The sequence below is a fragment of the Leptidea sinapis genome, chromosome 10 (genome assembly GCF_905404315.1).
Source record: "Leptidea sinapis chromosome 10, ilLepSina1.1, whole genome shotgun sequence".
Classification (NCBI taxonomy): domain Eukaryota; kingdom Metazoa; phylum Arthropoda; class Insecta; order Lepidoptera; family Pieridae; genus Leptidea; species Leptidea sinapis.
In genome coordinates this window covers 11175808-11200326 of record NC_066274.1, presented here as the reverse complement: position 1 = coordinate 11200326, position 24519 = coordinate 11175808, and the positions used below count along the sequence as shown (strand labels likewise).

Below are 24519 nucleotides of genomic sequence, written 5' to 3'. Positions count from 1 at the left end.
AGTCAGAAACAGAAGAGAAACTCGCTTGAGTTATTTATTAACACTGAAATGACATTAAATTATTTGAGACCCTGGACGGGAAAATATAACTAGAGACTTGGCTTCGGCCTTATAAACTGATATACTTCTGAATTTCAAAACAAGAGACTTGGCTACAGCCTTTAAAAAAATATGATCGGACTTGACATAATATTGCGAAGAAACTGATATACTTCTGAATTTCAAAACAAGAGACTTGGCTACGGCCTTTAAAAAAATATGATCGGACTTGACATAATATTGTGAAGAAACTAAAAGAAAAAAAAGCATTAAAAACGACGAAGAAATGGTTGTATGGGCTTGAACCCTTTGCCTGTCCTAATATTGGACGAAAAAAATCAAAAAAAAAAATGAAACGAGTGCTTAAGTGATGTGGCGCTGCCTTGTGGCGACATCGATTCAGCACATATCGATAAATTTCCTTTATGAAAATATTATATTTCATTACGAGTGCGGAAAGCCTGTCATTGCAAAGAGTTCCGACAAATGTCTACCCAAGTCGAGGCCCAGCCGAAGGTGAGGGTTGACAGTCGGAACAAGTTGCAATGATGGTTCAGCACGTGTACTGAACAACTATTTTTAATACAGTTGCGAAAAAATGAAGCAATTTGATAGAATAATAAAAACATAATAACCTCAATTAACTAATCATGGAAAATGGCGCCAACCGTAAAAGAATATAAGCAGAGATATTTTTTTTGTTTTCTTCACCCATTTTGGGTAAGCAAAGGGAACTATGCCCATAGCCAAGTCTTCAGTAGATTTTTTTTATTGATATGAAATGAAAATGAAATTTAATGAGATGAGATGAAATGAAATGAAAGCAAGCGTAACTTCATTGAATCAAATCATTAAATCTGATATTCAAATAAATTAGAAGTTTCTTTCTAAAATTTAATTTTCTTCTAAAATTTCGTGGTTGGTTTTTTCTTTTTAATAGATGTTATTTTGACAGTTGGGAAAGAGAACGCACGAGTTCGGAAAAGGTAAAGAAAAATCTCAAGTGTGTAATAGCCCACATCCCGAACGCTATACGACCCTGCAATACGCCACTTTTTGAGCAACTGAATTATAATTGTCAGATTCTTTGAATATATGTACCTACTTAACAGTCGCTAGGCTTAGTAAAACAAAAAAAAAATAGTTATTAAATATTAAAATTTTAATTAATCAAAGTAATGAAATATTTTAATGTATCAAAAGTATACAATTTATAAACCAAAAATAAATATAATATAAAAGTCTCAGTCATTCCTTGCTTTTAGTCGCTATATCACTGACCAATGTGAACACATTCTCCGCTGTGTACCTTTTATGAATATCAATGTAGTTTCGGCACGTAACTCCACACTCCTGAATATTAAATTAATATTTAATTCGATCAATTAAATTCTATTAGCTATAGCTTTAGTTGGACTATAAATACGATTACAATAATGCGAACAAAAATAATTTAGCGATTGACGTACTCTGTGTTGAGTTGTCGACTGTCCTTCATCTAGTCACAATTTTAATTTGCTGGATTGTGTAGAATTTAAGATGGCTTAAAACAATCCATTAGATTGGCTGTAAAGAATTTGCGACGTGCTCGCTCAGATCCCCTCCGCCGGAATCGAAGTATTGAGTGACTTCAATGGGCATAATGAGAAATGGCTTGGGTCACGCACCACAGACTACGCAGGGCGATCTGTGCATATTTTTGCATAGGCTCATGGTCTGACACCCCTCTCGAATGTCCATCCATTGCCTGGTCAGAAGAGTAGTGCCTATCAAACGGGCACGTCGCAGAAGCGGCAAATCGCCCGTGCGTGCATATCTAAGCAAGTCACCTAAATCGGCAAGTTCAAATTACCCCACTGGAACACACAAGTTCTAGCATTATTGCAAGGGATAGCTGATCTTCTCGCCTCCAACTCGGTTCTTGACGACTACGGAAAAATATCGCTTAACATCCCTCAGTGTCAAAGCTTTATTCCGGAAGTACAGTTCAAACAGAAAACTGTTTGGTGAGCTCTGTTTTTTTTGGTCGTGAAGAACTCGAGTGGGTCGGATGACATTTCTCGGGGTCATGCTCAGAACGTATGCTCCTGAGTTAACGCCGGTGCTAAAGCGTTAATTCCAGGACTCATATTCGAAAACCGTAGTCCCGGACTCAGTCAAGTCAGCTTTTCTCCATCTGATCCAAAAAGGAGACAGTTCGGATCTGGCTAACTTCAGGTCTATTCCTATTCAAAACCATGAAAGACATTATTACCGCCAGCACTTGAAATACCTAGAGGGTCATCAGCTGATCAAAGACAGTCAGTGCAGCTTTCGCCATGGTTAGTCGGACGCCGATCTTCTGATATACCTAACACGTAGATGGGCGGCCGACGGCTATCGAAAGCAAGGGAGAAGGTCTGCCAGTACGTCTGGATATAACAACGGCCGTGAATGACACAAGGCGCTTCTCTCAAAACTTCTATCACTTGCGTTTTCCCGAAGTTTATCCAAGTGAAGCACCAGCTCACTAGGCAATGAATACAGTTCGTAGTCTACGGATATTGCTCGAAACCGAAGCCACTACAAAATTCCCATTTGCCGTATCACCGCTCTTCGACAACACCTCCCGTAATGCCTTGCCTAGTCCGGTCTCAGCAGAGATGACAGCAATAAGTACCTCAATGTATTTCATTTCATCTCTGGTCTGGCATACACCGGTATCAGTTCGACCCATTTGACAACGTGGAACGCAAAGGTGCACGAATTGTCGGGGATTGACTGTAAAATCTCTTGCCGTTGCGTAGATACGTCGCTTCATTCTGTGACTTCTAACGCATTCATAACGGATGTGTTTTGAAAATCTGTTAGACCTGATTCCTGCTGTTGAATTCCACTGTCGCACGACACACCACAAGTTAGGATATCATCCCTACCATCTGGATGTGCGGCATTCCTCCACAGTGCAGTTTTCAAGGAACTTTCTTCCATGTCTTTAATGAGCTTCCTTGTGCGGTGTTTCCAGGACGATTCGAAATGGGTACCTTCAAAAATTGCGCGTAAACCTTTCTAGAGGCCGGCAACACTCCTGCTGTGTTGTTAGAGAATATGGGCGGCGGTGATCACTTGATGTAAACATCAGGTGAAACGTACGCTCGTTTGTACTCCTCTTCCATAAAAAAAGAAAAATAATTAAAGGAGTTACAAAGAAACTGCAAGCTAAGCATAAACTTAAAAATCCGTGATCATAAATAATCAGAATGGGACACTACACCGCCTTAAATAAAATTGGCATAAAGTTATAACTGAGAATAAACAAGAAATATGCAAAATGTTTACAAATATATATATTTTGCTTACTATTAGTTTATGCGGACGGATAACATTTCTTGCGTTTATTTGCAACGGTGCTTGATATTTGGAAAACTTCAGAATTATCATTGTATTGACAGTGTTTTGAGCGATATAGTAAAAATTTTCATATACTTGATTTATTCCCAGGTTATGTCAAGTTTATCTGTAAGGCCGTTACAGTCATTGTCCTGTCTATAATATCTTGATATGTAATTTCTGTCTTTGAGGAACCTAATTTTAATTGTTCTGTAGCTCTCAAACTATCATTATGTTTGTTTTGTTCGAACTTCGTAAGCATTTTATCCTAATGTTTGTGCAAAACGAATTTACTAAAAGTTTTCTGTAGCCAACTTACGGGGCCAAAGAAAGTCTGCATCCAACTTTGGTTCATAACGCACAAACTTTTATCAGCGACACAATTTTTTATGATGAGTTTTGCTCCAGTCTGTAACAAACATAGAGTTTTCTTCATTTCAAGGTGTCACACAAGTAAATATAACTCATAAGAAACGTTATAATATGTGCAAATTATACTCGCGCGACATTAATATATATCTCATATATAAAATTCTTGTGTTTCGGAGGTGTTTGTAACCAAACTCCTTCGAAACGGCTAATACAATTTATTTGAAAATTTGTGTGCATATCGGGTAGGTCTGAGAATCGGCCAACATCTATTTTTCATACCCCTAAATGATAAGGGTCACCCATAATAGCTTTTTATTTTTGACAATTATTTTAATTTTATTTTATTATAATTCAGCATTACAAATACATACAACTTCAAATTTTTACCCTTCAACGATCAACCCCTGTTTTTTAATCACGATTTTTATATTATTCTGTTCCATCCACAGATCCGCAATAGGGTTGTAATATGGCAATCGAATACTACACATATCAAAAAAGTCTAAGGAACATGCATGATGTTACAAAATATTTACCATTTATATTAATTAATTTCGAAGTCTTTATTCACTCAAAGTACATAGGTATGTAAACTTTTTTGTTATTGATGACATACTGGCTGGTTGTAAAAAAAAATTTCGATTATGTTTAGTTTTTTTCATAAAATTAAATGAAAGGGAATTTGTTTGAATTTAAGTGCGTTTTAATTGCTACTTTTAGTCTTGATTTTATAATTTTATCAACCATTTAAATAAAGTTAGCGACAAAATTGAATTGTTATATATTCTTTACGTCATGGAGTGACGTCATTTGACGGCAAATGAAATGCAAAGAGCGGTAGGGATGTTGCAAGCGGTAAGTAATAAATCTCAGGTATCTCGGCATTTTGGCATTCATAGAAGTGTTATTTGTCGTCTTTGGCAGCGCTACAATAATACAAGGGAACCCGCTGAACAGCATTCAGGCCGTAAAAGGTGTACAACCACTCGGCACGACCGGTACATACAACTGACTGCAAGACGCCAGCCGATGTTAACCTCTCAAGAGATAAGTTTGAGGCTACAAAATTCAAGTGGTGTTGATGTAAGTCCCCAAATTATGCGAAATCGACTGCATGAGTACGGCCTACAACCTCGACGCCCAATTAGGTGCCCACCGATACGTCACGGGAATCGCGTTCGTCGAAATGAATGGTGTAGAGAACGCAGAACATGGACCCAGGAACAATGGGATAAAATTATGTTTTCCGATGAGTCGCGATTCGGGTTTAGGCCTGATACAAGAAGGGTGCGAGTGTACCGTCGGCCCGGAAGTATTGAAAGGCTCAGGTGCATTCATCCATACAGTGTCTCAACAGTTATGGTATGGACGGGTATTATGAAGAACAGGCGAACTGAGCTCGTTTTTGTAAATGGAAACATGAACGCTGAAAATTACGTTGAGGATATTCTCAAACCTTATGTCCATCCATTTCCACAAAACTTTCGCTCCGATTTTACGCTAATGCATGACAATGCGCGTTCACATACAGCTCGCATTTTTATTGATTGGCAATACAACGTTTTCTGGGACAGCTAGTACATTATAAAAATGCTATTATTAACAATATTTAATATTAACAAAATTTCGAGAAACATATAGGCTAGATGCGGGCATAGCATTTTTGGTGCTTCATAGCGTCCACGCAGACGACGTCGCGGGCATCAGCTAGTATACTTATAATATTGCTACGTACGCTTGCTCCGGATATTTTTTATTAAAACAAACAGAGATTTATTCAGACAAATATATTGTGGAGGAGCTTCCTCAGTTAGACATACTGAAGTACACCATAATATGTACACAGGTACAGGTATATTCTTTGGTAGCGCCTTAACTCGTCAAATTGAATTGGTTGAAGTGGAAATGAGACGACACTTTCTACAATATTATATCGTCAGAGAGTGTTTTATCAGCAATAGTTTAAATTATATTATGACGATTTAGGAAAACGTGTATACCATCTCAATGAATCAATATAATAAGATTGTATTTTTGAACCAGTTATACAGTACCTTGATACTACAGCCCAGTTGCTCGACGCGGTCCTTAGCCAGCAGTGGCACCGTTGTCCACCTACAGTTGGAATCTTTATTCTTGCTCAGTTGTATCGGCATAAGATCTGCAGGGCCCGGGACTATTTGTGACGTATAGCGCACGTACAGCGGTGCTGCCTTGAAGTTTAAAGTATTACATGATGGTATGACCCTGGTGCCCGGGGCACGGGGAAGGGCGCTGGCTGGCGACACCGGCTCCTTCTCAGTTCAGGCTCAGTGGTAGGCTCCTTTGCACTGGATGCTGGCTAGACTAAGGGTACCACAACGGCGCCTATTTCTGCCGTGAAGCAGTAATGTGTTTCGGTTTGAAGGGCACTGTGGCTAGTGAAATTTCTGGGCAAATGAGACTTGACAAGTTATGTCTCAAGGTGACGAGCGCAGTTATAGTGCCACTCAGAATTTTTGAATTTTCAAGAATCCTGAGTGGCACTGCATTGTCATGGGCAGGGCCTATCAATTATCATCAGCTGAACGTCCTGCTCGTCTCGTCCCTTATTTTCTTAAAAATATGTTGGCCTCAGTGAGTCTTACCACTTGGTGTTAATTGGCCCATCACACATTAAAGTTCTACGTACGCAACGAAAATGGAATTCAGTCTAAAAGATTTTAGAGCGATGATTTTTTATGATTTTAAATGTCCTCTCTCTCCGCAAGACTGTGCCGCTCATCTTCTAAATGCTTTTGGGAGAGAAGCACCTTGCTTGAGCACCGTGAGGCGATGGTTTGCTGAATTTGAGAGAGGTCGGATTTCTTTACATGACGAATTTCGTGAAGGGTGGCCTTCAACTGCCGTCAACGAAAATATTGTGGCTACTGTTAAGCGGCTAATTGAAGAAAATCCGCGGATTACCTATGAGACAATTCGAGGACTATTGGGGATTGGTATGAGCCAAATTCAGAAAATTTTAAACGAAGAATAATTGAGACTTCGGAAACTTTGTTGTCGTTGGATCCCTGATGAACTGACAGCGGATCAGCGGGCGCGCACGCGGGCTCGCGTGGAATGGTGCTCACAGATGCTACGTATGAAGTACGGCCACGGACATTCTAATGCTGTTTATGACACGAAACGTGGATATATTGTTTTGAACCCGAAAAAAAACAGCAATCTTGTGAATGGGTGTTTGAAAATGAGAACAGGCCAACAAAAGTAAGACAGGCGAGAAATGTTGGTAAAAAAAATATCGCATTTTTTTCTCAGCTTCAAGTGGAATTGTGCAAATGGGACCCCCATTTGCACAATTCCACTTGAAGATCAAAAGAGTGTTAATGCCGAGTGGTATTCTGCCATTTGTTTACCCAGGATGTTAAAAAAGTTCGTGAAAGACGACCAAAACAGTCACATACGGCTAACAAAACTAAATCATTTTTAGCTTCCGAAAAAGTACAACTCGTCACCCATCCTGCACATAGGCCCCGACCTAGCACCCTGTGATTTCTATATTTTCCCGAAAATCAAAGATTTGATGAGATTTGAAAAGAGGCAGTGAAAGCGTTCATTCAGCACGTAGAAAATATGCCGTCAGAGCTGTGGTCCTGTGGTGTTTTAAAAAATAGTTCGTCGCATGACAAAATGTTTTAAATGTAAAGGAGAGTATTTTGAAAAGCAATAAACATAATATTTTGGATATACCATGTTGATTTTAAGTTACCAAAACCTTTTAGTGTGACCTACGTATTAGAAATGACATCAAAAAGAATTCTAAAGGAATCAATTTTGATAAAATAAATGCCTTTTTAGGGACCATTTCCGTCATTTCAGTCCGTCCAGGGTTCACTCAGTAATCGTGCTACACTTCCACGTAGCGATAGTTTTTACTACATATTGTAATCATCTTTCGTATTGTTAATATAAAAGCACTGTTTTGTTATAAATAAATGATAAACTTTAAACTTTTATGTACTATACAGAAGAGCATTGGAATTCCAACCTTTGGGTCTCCATAATTTTCAGCCCTCAATAGAAATTCGTCGCCATATTTTAACTGTTCTCCGCGAATACTTTCGTCGCTCACACTGAAATAAGACAAATAATTCGTCAAAACAAAAACATCACATTAATTGTAGAGATTGTACCTAACAATCGAAACAGCGATCTCCATCGGGACCTAAACATCGGGTTCGTCGACAAAGTAATACCAAAATCACGGGAATGTCGCGGCAATCCAGCTCCTTGACAACACAGATATAGTAAGAAGACTAAAACGAACATAACGTTTTGAATTAGTGTAACGCTAGTGAATTAGTGAAATACAATATATAAATAGTGATATTATAAAAGACACATGAACAAAGTGACTTCCCCTTAATAGAGACATTAAGAAATGTGTTTAACGGACACATTCTTAGTTTAATCCATCTAGCAGTTTAAGTCAAAGCCTATTAGTCTAAGGTAAGACTAGATTGTAATGCATCATTATAATAACTATATTATACAAATGGGGCAAAATTATAACTACATATATTAGTATATTCCCTGGCGGAAAAAAATTTAGAGATAAATAAGTAATATATTTTCACAGAATCATAATGCAAATTCTACGCAAATGACAATCTAATGAGATTTTACTCGATGTTAAGGATATTGAATTGTAAGCACTAACACTTGAACCACATTCCCCGGGGCGGAAACATCTCTAAGTACAGTAATCTGTACCAATCAATCTCGAATCAATATCACCAAAAATTAACGCACACTGCACATTAATACTTCAACCAGTAAATGTCACATGCGAATTCGCATGCTTGCTGCATGCATAGCAGTTTTATTAGAGCAATAGTAATTTATTACAGCATTCCTGCAAAATAACTATCGCCTGCTTGACAATATACTGATAGTGTGTCAAAATTTGATATTTTTAAGGCGCAGAAGTGGGGTTGGGTATTTTGTTGTTTTTGCGCTAACTTGACCAGTACGAATGTGTTCCGACAGCACGGAGTGGTGATTGGAGAGAGACTCATCAGACACCCGTCGGAGATGTCCTGCATGTTGTCCACTTGTCTCGGGTTCACTACACTAGACAGCGCCAGTCCGTATTGCGGCTTACCGTCAGCTGTTTTTCCCTTTACTGAAAAAATAAAACATTTATTACAGGCAAAGGTTCCAACTGCCGTACATCTAGGCGTCTGCCAGTTTCGTCACTCAAACTTATTAAAAGAAAACAGCATTTTTCTGCTGCATATGCAGTAAATAATATTCTTTGTCTAACAGATATTGGAACTGCAAGATTGGTTTATTCTAGTAACTTTTACAGCAATATTCCTTATATTATATTATTATAGGGTAATGCTGCTGATATTGATTATATTTTTGTGTTGCAGAAAATAGGACAATTTATGGTATGGGACGAAGAGAGTAGCTTAGATAAAAATTTAAAGATTCAAAATGATGACTGTTTCTAACCAATATATATGTAAAATATGAAAATTTAGTTATACATAATATACATATTAATTTCGATACGTTTCAAAAGATATATGAAAAACATAATATTAATACCAGAAACAAAAATAAACTGTTATTGCCCATTCAAGTCATTTATCGGCAATTGTGTTAAGATTTTTTAATAAGCTTTCTGAAAACATAATGGAAATGAAATCAACAAGTTCGAAGCCTATAATATTAAACATAAACTTAGGTAAGTGTTTTTTGTTCTTGTTATATCACTTTACATATATTGTAGTTGATATGGTATTAAGGTAAGAACAATTTATCTGTAGATAGTGTAATAGAAAAATATATGGGTAAAAATGAAACACCCAAAACTATATGTAATAAATTCTGTGATACTTTCACAAATGAAATAGATAAAATAAAACATAAATGTCAGCACAAGTTTTTAGACAGGCAAACATATATTAAGGAATCCAACATTAGTTTTAGATACCAAAAAGTGACTGCGTTTGGAGTAGAGAAAATTATTGATCAATTAGATTGCAATAAGGCGCCAGGCTCGGATGGTATAGGGGTTCGGGATATTAAATTAATTAAAAAAGACATATCTCAGGTTATAGCGCATTTTATCAATCTAAGCATTAAGAAAGGAATGTACCCAGAAGAGTTAAAACTGTCATTAATTAGACCAATTCACAAACAAGGACTACATACAGACTATACAAATTACAGACCCATTGCAATCCTAAACACAATAAATAAAATTACAGAAAAAGTCATTGTCGGCCAATTAGTAGCATTTCTGGAAAATAATAATATTATATCGAACATACAACATGGTTTCAGACCAAATAGAAGTACAACAACAGCGCTTACTTCTTTTACTAATAATGTTAATACTTATTTAAACGAAAAACAATTGGTGGTAGCTATTTTTATAGATTTTAAAAAGGCTTTTGACACGCTGGAGCACGATGCCTTATTGCAGTCTATGGATGAATGCGGTATACGAGGGCCTATTAAAATCTGGTTCCAAAACTATTTCAAAAACAGGCTACTTAAAGTAAATGTCCTTGGAGCAGAGAGTGATCCAGGTACAGTATTAAATGGTGTTCCAACTGGCTCCATATTTGGTCCGATAGGATATAGTATTCATGTGAACAGTATGAGCAAAGTTATAAGAAATTGTAAAGCATATATGTATGCTGATGACACATCTTTATTGTATAGTAGTAGAGACCCAAATCTTATTCAAATCATATTGCAAATTAAAATTAAATGGGCACATGACAATGGAATTATTATTAATATGGAAAAGACAAAATGTATGCCTATATTCTCACCATATAGTCAATATAAAGATATTAAAATTAAAATAATAGGACATAGTTACTCTTGCTTGCATAGTTCCTCACAAATATGTCAATGTAGTCAGTTGGAACAGGTAACGTCGTATAAATATCTAGGGCTCATTGTTGATAAAAATTTCTCATGGAATGCACATGTTAACTCAGTATGTTCGAAACTCCGCACAGTATTTGGTAAAATTTATCACTTAAAGTCATCGGTGAGTAAAAATACTTTGTACACCCTGTATCACTCTTTGGTCGAGGCAACAATTAGTTACGGATTGAGTAGCTATGGACTAACTTTTACTACGAATAAAAATAAAATCAAAACTTTGCAAATAAGAACATTAAAGCTCTTAGTGAACAGAAATATAAAAAACAAACCTAACGGGAACTATGAACGCTTGTTTAAAATATGTAGTATTATTCCAATTGACAAAAAGGTAAAATTATTAACGTTAATCGAACAATATCGAGATATAAATAAATTTGTAGTACAGAGAGTGCATACCTACTCAACTCGGCTATCTAACAAAAACAAGCTAGTGGTACCTAAAATATGTAATTATTACGGTATGCGTAGCATGCAATGGGTAATACCTACATTAATAAATAAATTAACTACCCATATAGCGTCATAATTGTCGAATTGTAAAACAAAAAATCAGGTGAAAAACTCATTGCGAAAGTTCTACTTAGCACAATGTCCATAATAAATAGACTTAAGAAATACTGGTAGGGACTTTTAAATTGTCACACACAAAAACATAATATTGATTTGATAATTTGCGAAACACGAGAATTACTGCCGACAAACTGCTGCGCAGTTTGGCAGAATAATATGTATACATCGCTTTGTAATGTTGTATCAGAAATAAATGTTTTAAAAAAAAAATATGATTTGTAAAACGATCAAGCTATAAAAGTCGATTTAAAAGAGTGGCAATGTTCTTCTCATTCAAGCTCAACCTTTTCCAAAGTGTGGTAAATGTAAAAAAATAAATAAAAACTTTTGACATTCATAAGTGTAAATTTCCTTGGCCTACATTAGTAAAGTGATTTTGATTTGATTTACAATTAAAAACAGTGTAAAACTCTAATCAAAAAAAGATAATTTCCACATTGGCACGACTTACGTCGGAAAGGCGTTTATCTGGTCCAGCCCCTTTGTCAATATCAAGTTCATTTAACTGTTTTAGGATATTATTCGAGTAATATAAATTTTGCCAATAATGTTAGTATTATGATCGTCAATAGTTTCATATAGTTCTCTAACCCTCGCGGCTGTCGTAATTTGCTTGTGCGTTTTTAAATATTTCGCTAGAATACTCATTTTAATAGTTTTAATACCAGAATGCAAGATTTTTTTCCAGAGTGATAGGAATAGGAGCCGGTTACAGAAATATACCTTGACCATCTAAGACCACATTCCGATATGGTCGGCAGAAATTAACGCGATACGCTACGCCTTATGACGCCATCGAAGGCAATACGATTCACTACGTACAAACATAGGCTGCACTAAAAGTATCGGGAATGGAATATTTCCACTGTTCCTGTCATATTAAAATCTTTTTAATTGAAAACTCCTTGGTTTTAAAAATCGAATACCATTTATTTATTTAAAACAAGATTCTCGGTCTTGTCAAAGTTCTTTAGTCGTTGAGAAAATGTAATTGAATCGAGAATATTTTAGAGCGATGATTTATTATGACTTTCGAAGTGGATTAACACAAAAACAGTGTGTTGACCGGATGATTTCTGCATTTGGTGATGAAGCCCCATCCAAAACCACAATTTATCGCTGGTTTGCTGAATTTCAACGTGGACGTGTCAAGCTCAATGATGATCCCCGTCAAGGTCGTCCATAAACTGCAGTCACGAAAGAAAACGTTGATGCTGTGCGTAAGCTGATTGAGGAAGATCGACATGTGACATACCGCAAAATTCAGGCAACTTTAGACATAGGCATGAGTCAAATACAAATAATCTTGCATGAACAATTAGGTAAAAAAGTTGTTTTCCCGATGGATACCGCATTTGCTCTGTGAAGAGCAAAAAGCGGCTCGCGTTACTTGGTGCGTCAGAACTCTCGAAAGATTCCACGCAGGATCCTCAAATGCTGTATACAAAATCGTATCAGGTGACGAATCCTGGATATACGCGTCCCGAAACAAAAAGCCAGTCACTAGTTCGAAAATGAGTTAAAGCCAACAAAAATTGGTCGTTCACGGAGTGTTGGAATAAAAATGTTGGCCACGTGTCTCCAAAACCGGCCATGCTGCGACTATTGCTTTTGAGGGACAAAGAACGGTTAATGCTATGAATGGTATGCTAGCATTTGTTTGCCACAGGTCGTTTCTGAACGATCCGTAAAGAGAACTGCAACCGCCGCATCATTCTCCATCACGACAATACGAGTTCTCACACCGCGCACAGAACAAAAGAGTCTTTAGAGCAAGAAAACATAGAATTATTAGACCAACCGCGGTTCAGCCCCGACCTAAGCCCTAATGATTTCTATAATTTCCCTAAAAAAATAAATTGCGTGGTCAGAGATTTTCATTACCTGAAGAAGCTGTGGACGCCTACAAAACGGCCATTTTGGAGACCCCAACTTCCGAATGGAATGGTTGCTTCAATGATTGGTTCCATCGTATGGAAAAATGTGTCAAATTTCGCGGAGAATACTTCGAAGAGCAATAAATACATTTTTAAATAGTAATGTTGTGTCACTTCCTTGATTCCCGAAATGTTCAGTGCCGCCCTCGTATAATAAATGTCACCTCGCTTAAGGTGGGATATCTCCTTAATCCGTCACTTGTTATTATAAATATAAATTAGGGTAGCAAGGGTTGAGACCGTCCGAGGCGTTTATTCGGGAGGCACAAGATCATCATCGTCAAAATATTTTAGAACAAGTTTTTTTTATGGAATAGGAGGACAAACAAGGGTACGGGTCACCTGGTGTTAAGTGATCACCGCCGCCCACATTCTCTTGCAACACCAGAGGAATCACAGGAGCGTTGCCGGCCTTTAAGGAAGGTGTACGCGCTTTTTTTGAAGGTACCCATGTCGTATCGTCCCGGAAACACCGCACAAGGAAGCTCATTCCACAGCGTTGTAGTCCGAGGAAGAAAGCTCCTTGAAAACCGCACTGTGGAGGACCGCCACACATCCAGATGGTGGGGATGATATCCTAACTTGTGGCGTGTCGTGCGAAGGGTTAAACAGCTCTTCGAAACACTCCTCGTGATAAATGCGGTAGAAGACACACAATGAAGCGACGTCTCTACGTAACGCCAAGTGGTCCAGCCGTTCACAGAGCACTGGGTCCTCGACAATTCGAGCTGCTCTGCGATGCACGCTTAGTAAGTAAAAAAGTAAACATAAGTAAAAAAATAACTTTAAATTAGTTTCAAATACAAACCGGGCATGTCCGAGTTAACCACTTGAACATTATATCCATACAACAAAAAGGTTCCACTAATTGCTAATGGCCTCTGAAACATCAAATCTTATATAATATTTTTAATAATTTTTAAATTTTTATTTTTTTTTATCGTTAATACTATGCCTTTGCACGTTATTACTAGGGGTGTTACGGGTATTCGCATCTGCATCTGCATATGCGGAACATTCGCATTAATTCAGACATCCGCATCCGCATCATTTGATACGGATCTATCACGGATGCGGATCTGCGGATTTTTTAAATGTTATATAGGCTATAAGTATAAAGTACGAACAAAAATTATTTTAGTTTTGTTCTCATAATTTGATTGGTATATGTTTTTAAGTATATGTTATTTTTTAAGTTTTATAGGCTATAAGAATTAAATATGAACAAAAATTGTTTTCGTTTTGTTTGTTAGTATTTAATAAAAAAATTAAAACGATGTTTTCATGGACTTAAAATTGAAATATATTTTTAAAAATGCGCATCCGCATCGGCAGCTGCATCCGCGGATGTGAATGTCTAATAATTCGCATTCGCATCCGTATCCGCGGATGTCAAAATAATTGCATCCGCAACAGCCCTGGTGACCCAACAATGTTTATTGCTCCGTGCTTACTATAGTATAGAAGTGCGTGTTTAGGTTCCGTTTAGTGAGACTTGCCGTGCCTCACTCTCGTAGCGTTTCCTTTCAGTCCGATACTTAATACTTCACTATATAATATAAAAAAATTACTACGCCGCGTATGTGTGTCTGTCTGTTTGCGATAAACTCATAAACTACCGCACCGATTTTCATATTGATATCACGAATGGATAGCGTGGTTATCGAGGAAGATTTAAGAATATGATTTGTTAAGTTTTGTATACATAAACGATATTTTTTAGAGGTGTCGGAAAAAAATAAGCCACCTGGAAGCCTTCAACGATAACGCTGTCTAAACCGTTTCGGCCTTACAAATAAAATTGGCATAAAGTTATAACTAAGCATAAACCAAGAATATGTAAAATGTTTACAAATAGACATTTTGCTAACGAATGGTTTGTTCGGACGTATAACCTTTCCCGCGTTTATTTGCAAGGCAGCTTGTCATTACGAAAACTTCAGAATTATTATTGTATTGACAGTGTTGTCAACGATATTGTAAACATTTTCTTTTTCATTTTCATTTTCGTTTCGTTTTCATTTTCTTTGTTTATCATCAGTTATAACTTCGTACCAAGTTTATTTGTAAGGCCGTTTAAGATATAAGAAAATAATGTATTGTGGAATCGTGTATCTTATCGAGGTCTGCAGAATAGCCCACGAAGGCATATGTCTATCTCTTAAGGATAACATACTTTATCCATTTTAATACTTTATAAAATTGGCAATCATAAAGCGGTAATGTAAAAGCTGATTACACAAATACAAAATTAATCATTATCATTTTTTTTACTAAATATTATAAAATCATTCAAAAATACGTTTTTGTTTTAATTTTAGCTCATTTACTTTGACTTCATATTTCAAATGGCTTTAGACTACATTATTCCCGATTATAGAGATTACTATATTGTCTGACGGGTACGCTAGTACTTCATAAATCAGAGTAACATTTAAAATATTATTGTAAGCAAAGTTAATTTTATAACATTACCTCTCTTAACAAGTTGCTAAACAATGTTCTTGATCTCTGCAATAATAATTCTTTTCGATCTCTCTTACGTAAGAATAGCATAAATTGATACTGAAAACAATTTTGATACTGTCAACATAAAATATAAAAATAAGTAAACAAGAACTATAACAACACGTTTACCGTCGTTTCTGGTCGACAAAACATTACAAGAAGCCTTACCAACTTCCGTAAAATAACAAATAGTACCTACTAGTACTTATTAAGGACAACTTTAAGCTAAATATTAAGCTACTGAATACGGTCTCTTGTGTTTTGCTTTAGTCGGAGCTTTGTCATACTCGTGGAAACACGTGGAATTATTACTTATGTTATCTAGATTGTTATCCTCTTATAATCCACTCCAAAGCCAGAAATGCACGAACATAGAATACCGTTCCCGCCTTCGGCATTCGACCCACCAGGAGTGTACTTGTGCCTAGCACCATTGGAGCGGACTACAAGTTTAGCGAGAGCTATACGAACTACAAACATGTCCAGTTGACAGTGGTAATTTACTAAGATGGAGAAAAGTTTCTTCGCGTTTTAAATATAACAACTATTTAGCTTTGTTTTCGTAGTGACATTTTTTTGTAGTGACATGACCCCATGACATAGTTGTAGTTTTGGGTAAACTGATCAAAAAACTTAACAAGCTGTTTTGGCAGTTCTCTCTTCTTATTAAACGAGCAAGTGTAGTGTATCTAACGTTTTCTTAACGAAAACAATTTACAAACCAGTGTAAAATAAAACTATAAAATATTGTATCTACCCTCAATAATACAGACTTTCAACATAAATTTTGATTCACACACACACACACACACATACTCACGCCTTGTTCCCGTCGGGGTAGGCAGAGACAATAGAATGCCATTTGCTTCTATCCTTACAAACCTCACGCGCTTCCTCTACATTCATTACTCTTTTCATACATGCTCGCCGGTTGCGGGTGCTTCGGACCTCTCCTTTTCTCAAAACGTCCCCAATTTGATCGACGCATGTTCTACGAGGTCTCCCGCGACCGGCTTGCCCACACACACTTGCCTTATATATTTGATGCGTCATTCTTTCTTCACTCATTCGCTCCACGTGTCCAAACCATTTAAGCATTCCTTTTTCAGTCCTTGTCACAACATCCTCTTTCAAACCACAGCGCGCTCGTATTACCGCATTCGGAATTCTATCAGTCAGTCTTACCCCACACATACTACGCAGTGATCGCATCTCAACTGCGTTAATTCTGCTTTTATGCTTCTTCTGCCATACCCAACTCTCACTTCCATACATTAACGTGGCGACAAGCACTCCATTATGTACAGCCATTCGCGCTTCTATTGGCACAGTCTTACCGTTTATAAAGGCATGCAGCGCAGATTTTTTGTTTTGTTTTCAAGAAATATTTAACTTAATGCAACTTGTATTTTAAATACTTTAAAATGTAATATTATAAATGTGGAGTCTGTGGCAAATTCTTAACACAATCGGAAGCCGCAGCATGTTCAACCTGTAAAGTAACGTATCACCGAGAATGTCTTCGTATGAGCCGTGGTCAAAAAATTTCTCACGATTAGGTATGCCCAGGGTGCACTTCTAAATTGCCGCGGAAAGACAAGTCTAACACACCCCGTCTCGAATCTACCTCAACTTCTGAAGATTTTGAGAAGTCCTGTGATAAATTTCGGCGCGAAATTATGGTAGCGGCTACAAACCAAATTGCTAGTCAAAAAATAAGGGCGAGCTGAGCTCATTGAAGGAATTTATTCAGTTTATATCTAATGAATTTGACCTAATTAAGAAAGAATTATTGGAAAATAAAGGATAGACCAATAAGCTAAGAAAGGAAAATGATAAATTGAATAATGTTGTTAAGGAACTTCAGAATAGAGTAGTTAACCTTGAGCAGTTTTTCCGGCAAGATAATGTGGAAATAAATGGGATCTAAATGAATGGAAAAGGAATTAAATACGTGGAGGTTCGTTATGGTCGTATACTTGTAAGGAAAAATGAGACCTCACCAGCCCGACAAATAAGAAGCATGGAAGCTATTACACTGTTATAAAGAATTAAATTGATAAGATACCAAGCATCTAAGATTAATTAAAATTCAACATTTACTACCAAAACTTTCGCGGTCTTCGCACCAAGAGTAATGATGTTTACCATCAATTATTACAACATAACTTTGAAGTTCTTGCTCTAACCGAGACCTGGTTAAATGTTAGCGACGGAGAAGTTGTTGATTCAAGGTATAATATCTATCGACGTGATCGAAAACAAAGCAAATAAAGACGGAGGTGGAGTACTTTTGGCTGTTTCCAAAAGCATAATTTCATATCGCGTTTCACATTGGGAAACAAACAATGAAGATATATGGGTAGTTATGGAGATATGCATAAATAATCAACCTGTGAAAATCGCCATATGTGTAGTCTATTTGCCACCACCCGTTACCGTGAATTCCCTTACCCATTTTTTAGATTCTTTTGATAGCGTACTAAGTAGTGTTGATAATGTTATAATACTAGGAGATTTTAATTTGAACATTATCACGTGGACTCCAGATTCGGAAAATAGTTTCTTGAATCCTTCTAATTATCATTGTGGTTTACGCTATAAGTTAACAGATTTCATTTCTTGTAATGATTTGCATCAGTTGAATGGTGTGGTAAATAGTCGCAATAATATTCTAGATCTAGTAATAAGTAATATGGTAAATATTAATGTAATGCAAGCTGCTAATATTCTAAGCAAAACAGATCCCTACCATCCAAGTCTGGAAATTTCCCTTAACTTCTTCTGTACAAATAACACGAATTATCTTCAACATAAAATAAATATAAGACATATTTTTTTTAAATATAACGCAGACTATGTGGAAATAAATAGGAAATTGAAAGATTGGCACGATGTGTTTGATTCTGATGATGATATTAACTGCATGGTAACTGAATTTTATGATAAGATTAAAGAAATAATTGAGGAATTTGTTACAAAATATTATAACGATAATAAGTCAAAATTTCCTCCATGAATGTCGAAGTCCTTAATTAAACGCCTTCGAGAGAAAGATAAAATTGTCATGCTTCCCTATTTGCCGATGATCTAATAATATATAGAGTAATAAGTAATAATAATGATTGTAATTTAATTCAGGCTGCCCTTAACAACATACAGGTATAGTGTTATAATAATAATATGGTCCTAAACACAAAAAAATGTATTGTGGTGAGGGTTACTAAGGAAAACATTCCTACTGTATGTAAATATTACCTAAATAACTCTGAGCTGGAGGGGGTGTTTGAAACAAAGGATCTCGGAATTACAGTGGACTCAAAATTAAATTTTAATGTACACATAGATTCTGTAGTTTCAAAGGGTGCACAAATGCTGGCTTTTGTTAAACGCAACACGAAAGACTTTTGTCAGTAGACATCTCAGTCGATGGCTTTGTCCGGCGAGAAAATTAATAATTATTAATAAATAATTAGTAACTTGACGTTTTTCCACAAACTGTAAGCATGCATTGAGTTCATCCGCAGCCATTGACAGTGGAATCAATGGTAAATGGTTGTCGCAAATGTCCAGTTAATTCAATCATCGCTCCACCAAATCGGTTTCCATTCTTTCGTAGATCTTTCATAGTTCTCTCTAATGACTCCAAAGACTTATTATGTGCCATCTTGCATTCATCCCACACTATCAACTTACATTGCTGCAAGACCTTGCCATTGCTGAGTTCTTCGAAATGTTGCAGTTCGAGTTTCATCTAGATGAATATTCAATGGTAATTTTCAATTATACTAATAATATTTTACACAATTTACGTCAACTTTTTTACTGCTAGTTTTTATGTGAAAGAAATGTTGTTTTTACTATTTTCCACGCAATTTTTATGTTTATTTTTTTTAAACCTTCCATTAACCGGAACTTCCAAAAAAAAAATTGCCGACTTACCAACATTATTTTCTATTTATATAAATTATGTTATACTCGTTCTATGCCATTATTTAAGTTACTTTATATTAAGTTAAATTTGACCTTTGACCATGACCTTATCTGGACGATCTTGTAGGCTCACCAGTTATCTCTTCAAAATCGACTTTTACGTCTCAAAGAAGAATCCCAAATGAGTACACGGGTCATTAAGAATCGAAAATGTAGTGTATTTCGCTTTTTCAAATGGGTCAAATTATTATGGGGTCAGTGGGTCAGAATCAAAGCACAATGCATCTTTGACATCAATATTCCCGAATTGAAAACGGTTAAACCAACTTTGAGCTACGTTACTCCATGAGTAAATAAACGGTACAAAGACAAAGCTTCCTAAGAGAGGGCAAAATTGTTACATTTTGTAGGGATGTAAGAATTTAAACAAAACATTTTTATAAACTTTTTTTATTGTGTTTGATCATCGATTTTTTTTTTTTTTTTTATGGAATAGGAGGACAAACGAGCGTACGGGTCACCTGGTGTTAAGTGATCACCGCCGCCCACACTCTCCTGCAACACCAGAGGAATCACAAGAGCGTTGCCGGCCTTTAAGGAAGGTGTACGCGCTTTTCTTGAAGGTACCCATGTCGTATCGTCCCGGAAACACCGCACACGGAAGCTCATTCCACAGCTTCGTGGTACGAGGAAGAAAGCTCCTTGAAAACCGCACTGTGGAGGACCGCCACACATCCAGATGGTGGGGATGAAATCCTAACTTGTGGCGTGTCGTGCGAAGGTGGAATTCGGCGGCAGGAATCAGGTTGAACAGCTCTTCGGAACACTCCCCGAATAACCTTAGATACAAGATTTGATACATAAGTTGCAGTTAAAGGTATCCGCATTAATATTATTCCTATAAACATCTTTTAATATAAATTATATCCTACCGTCTACTTTAGGTATTTGAAAGATATATATTATTAAATATTTATTTTATTAAAAGTAATCCGACTAGAAAGCACAAAATAAGAAAAATTAATGGTGACCTTTCATTAAAATACTTTTTTAACTTGAGCTTAAACAAATACTAAAAGTTTCATGTTCATGTTACTAGCCCTTGAGGAGTTCCCTCGTGAGGAGACAGTCCTATTTGCAGCTGCAGTTCATATTGAAGATCATGTTTGGCAAATAAAATGAAAAAAATTAAAAGAAGTCTCGTAACAGCTTTTGGCGAGTCAACAGCTCCTCAGGATGCCTCGTGTAGAGGCGAAACACTTGTCGAAGTGATTATAATTATTTTTTCTGTGCGCTCATCAACCGCTTGTTTCCGGTTCTCGTCGGATCTCGTTCGGATCATTGTGGTAGTGGAACGATTTCGCGCGGTTGTATGAAGCTTTGTCTCTGTACAGTGTCATTTACTCATGTACTCTTACTGACACTGTAATAGGTCCATAACGGTCACAACATTATTTCGCGGTTTGCGTTGCATTATTCATTTTTCCTAATAAAAAAAAAATGTGCTGAATTTCTTTGCTAGATTCACGCATTTTGACAGGAAGAAAAATAATAGCTGGAAACGACATTTAACCATTTGTTTTTTTTTTTCAAAATGTAAATTTATCAAAACAACCAAGAGATTTTTATTACAACAATTGACGTAAATACCTATCTACTAAGTATATGAAAAAGACGTTTACCCCGATAGATTATAAATATCTTGGATATCATTATCAAATTAAAACAAAAATCTTATGTGCGTATGTACTAACTTCATTTTGCAACCGCTCTTCCAGCCAGTTCCCAACGAACACCGAATTGTTGTATGTCATTGTAAAAGCCTGAAATTAGATCTCATATTGATATATTTTTCTTTACATAGTCAAAGGTACATGCCAAATTATAAGGTCCAAATAACCGTGTGTAGTCTCATAAAATTGAATCATCATAATTGTTGTGTTACATTATACTAGCTGACCCAGCATACGTTGTATTGCCATATAAAGTAATAAAAAAAATTTTGGGGTGTAAAAAGTAGATGCAAACGATTCTCAGACCTACCGAATTAATCGTACTACAATTATTGTAAGTATTGATCCATTGCCATCTGGCAACCCTATATCGGTTTGGTGGACGGAACAGAATAATGTAAGAATCGTGATACAAAAATAGTTGTCAATCGTAGAATTTAAATTTGTATGTATTTTTCAATGCTGAATCATAATAAAATAAAAAAAAATTGTCAAAAAATTAAAAAAAAAATTGGGGTTGACTGCCCTTAACATTTAGAGGGATGAAAAATAGATAGTAGCCGATTCTCAGACCGACTGAATATGCATATAAAATTTGGTAAAAATCAGTAAAGCCGTTTCGGAGGAGTAAGGTAACTAACATTGTGACACGAGAATTTTATGTATAAGATTATTATACTTTAGGTATGTTCATGTACGTTTATAAAATATTTTTTATTTTTATTTATTTATTTGTTTACAACACTTACGTCTAGCCTTACAGGGATATTCCTAATGCGCTAGTGTAACATTCACCTTAAAAAATAATGTATATAAACTCATATATGCAAAAAAACGGGTGACTTAACTTTTTTCGACTCTTTAGAGAAGAGGTTAATACCAAATGATTAACATTTGAGAATATTACTGGCACACAAGTGTTGTGGTGCATAAAAAAGTTTATTTCAGATAAGACATAGTCGGACTTCACGGACAGAAATTGCAGTCAAATGCGTATCGTGGCGGGAATCGTTGACTCTCACTACCTAACTCCTCTCCACTATCGTCGATGATCGTTACTTGTATGATCATCTGTCATCGGCAAGATGGACGTGGAGTTTATAGCTCCTCCTACCATACATTTAATTTCAGTTTACAATTATTTGACCACCCAATACTCAATAGTCACTGTATCGTACTCATGTTATGTAAATAAAAGGAAAACAAAACAACGCCGTGACTAAGACGCGAAGTTCGCACGGCTTCGCTGTCATGTGTTTCTATTAATTCCATCAAAATAAAATGAATAAATTGACAGAATCTAATTTTTGCTTATTTATTTAAAGTATTATGATGATAAAAGCTACTTAGAATTATGAAATAATCAGAAGATGCGAGTGAAACAGGTTAAGTATTTACCTAGGTGCCCGTTTTATGCAAAAGAGTGTAAAATAAATACAAATAAGTTTAAAAGATCTTCCCTATAGATAATTGAGATATTATGATAGAGCATAACAAATTAAATATTTTACGATATAGCAATGGCCAAAATAGTTCAAAAGCAATTAACTTCTAGAGTTCGGCAGCGAATTGTAATAATTACGTATAAATATATCTATATACACATACTCGCTATATTTTAATAATAATATTAAAATTTACAAACCAAAAGTTAAAATGAGCAGTTTATAAGTTTGTATTTCAAAACAATTACAAATATTTTAAGATATTGATCGATTAGGTATCATAGTCTTGTGCAGTCTTGTGTCAATTTAACTATCAAAGTCGAATAACTGAAAAGGTTTAACGTCTTTAAGGTTGCCTTTCAGGGTTTCATTTCTGAAAATAACGAATACGAGTAATGGGTATGTTCCGATATGAACTGCGACCACTGTACAGTGTGACGTCAATTTAGTATACTGTGAAGCTGTTCCTTTATAGCCAGTTATACTGGTTACTGTTTAAAACGGAACACAATCCTGTATACTGTCAGCCGCATTTTATGACCCAGCATTCAAATGAGTGTATTAAAGTTTTCTAGTTCATTAAAAAAGTATTGTTGTTGGAGTAGTGTCAAATTAAAAATATTTTAATTAATATTAATTGTAAATTGAATTTATAATATAATAAAAGTAAGTAGTTTTTCATTAAAAATAATACATTTTTCATTACTCGAGTGGGTTTGACTGATCACGTGATCAAGTACTGCGAGTACCTTACCTCGAAAACGCCAGTGCTCACAGTAGAATATGGCGGCGATTTATGACGTCATATATTTCCCTAGGGTACTCCGGCAGTATATTGGCAGTCCATTAAGGAACGAATTTTTCTACAGTGTTAGCACTGTGCAGTGCTCGCAGTGAATATCGGAACATACCCAATATTAACCGTGTCCGTTCCGTACATTTATCGCACAAAGGGCCATCAAGAAATCTGCTTGTTGTAAACGCGCTGCAGTGCTTTTTAAATAAAAGCCAAAGAGGATGTAAATACTACGCAATAAGAGGCGGAACTGCCTAAGTAAACATTGAAATTTAGTTCAGTTTGAAACGTGCAGTGATTTGTCATAAGTTTCAAATAGTAGTAATTACAGTATGGCGATTGGCGAAGAAGTATAATCCAGCTAAGTTTGAAAGCGCACAGTTACGTAGTGGATTTCAGCTATCTCCGATTTTTACGAGATTATATCCGTCATCTGTCAATCTATCAATGACTGCACGTTTCATACAATCGCTTGAATCGATTTTTCTTAGAGAATTTCGCTAGGCTGATAAAAGCATACTTTTTCAAGCACTTTTCGTTTAGACGCTCACCAAAAAGAGGATGTAAAGACTATGTAATAAAAGCCGGGACTGAATTACTAAAAATTTTAATTCAGTTTAGAATGAAACGTTCAGTGAGATTTGATGCCAACATAAAAACTGTTAATTTCGTCGTTATTATGTTGCCGCTTCTAATATGGTGACGTCATGTAACGTATATGGGAGTAAGGGACGATATTTTAGGTACCTACCCATTGGAACTTTCTTTGTCTACGATTGCATGATAATTATGTCATTGCGTTGTTTTCCGTTTGGAAAGTGAAAATGTTTGAAAAACAAGAGCGAACACTAAATCATCAAAAA

At 36.1% G+C, this 24519-nt stretch overlaps 1 protein-coding gene across 3 annotated transcripts; it reads right to left on the bottom strand.

Annotated features, from left to right (window-relative positions):
• Positions 1 to 1231: 1231 nt before the first annotated feature.
• On the bottom strand, positions 1232 to 23189 carry LOC126966458 (cilia- and flagella-associated protein 161). 3 transcript variants are annotated; one of them, XM_050810502.1, is made up of 9 exons: positions 23061 to 23189; positions 21437 to 21505; positions 15717 to 15806; positions 14050 to 14122; positions 8782 to 8944; positions 7808 to 7892; positions 5835 to 5993; positions 3728 to 3817; positions 1232 to 1392 (listed from the first exon to the last, which is right to left on the bottom strand). In XM_050810502.1, the coding sequence occupies exons 2-9, from the start codon at positions 21494 to 21496 to the stop codon at positions 1288 to 1290; spliced, it is 825 nt and encodes a 274-aa protein (XP_050666459.1). In that variant the 5' UTR covers positions 21497 to 21505; positions 23061 to 23189; the 3' UTR covers positions 1232 to 1287. The 3 variants fall into 3 exon arrangements, with proteins under 3 accessions (XP_050666459.1, XP_050666460.1, XP_050666461.1); XM_050810503.1 differs by lacking the exon at positions 5835 to 5993; XM_050810504.1 differs by lacking the exons at positions 14050 to 14122; positions 15717 to 15806; positions 21437 to 21505; positions 23061 to 23189 and adding exons at positions 19446 to 19609; positions 19728 to 19813.
• Positions 23190 to 24519: the final 1330 nt, after the last annotated feature.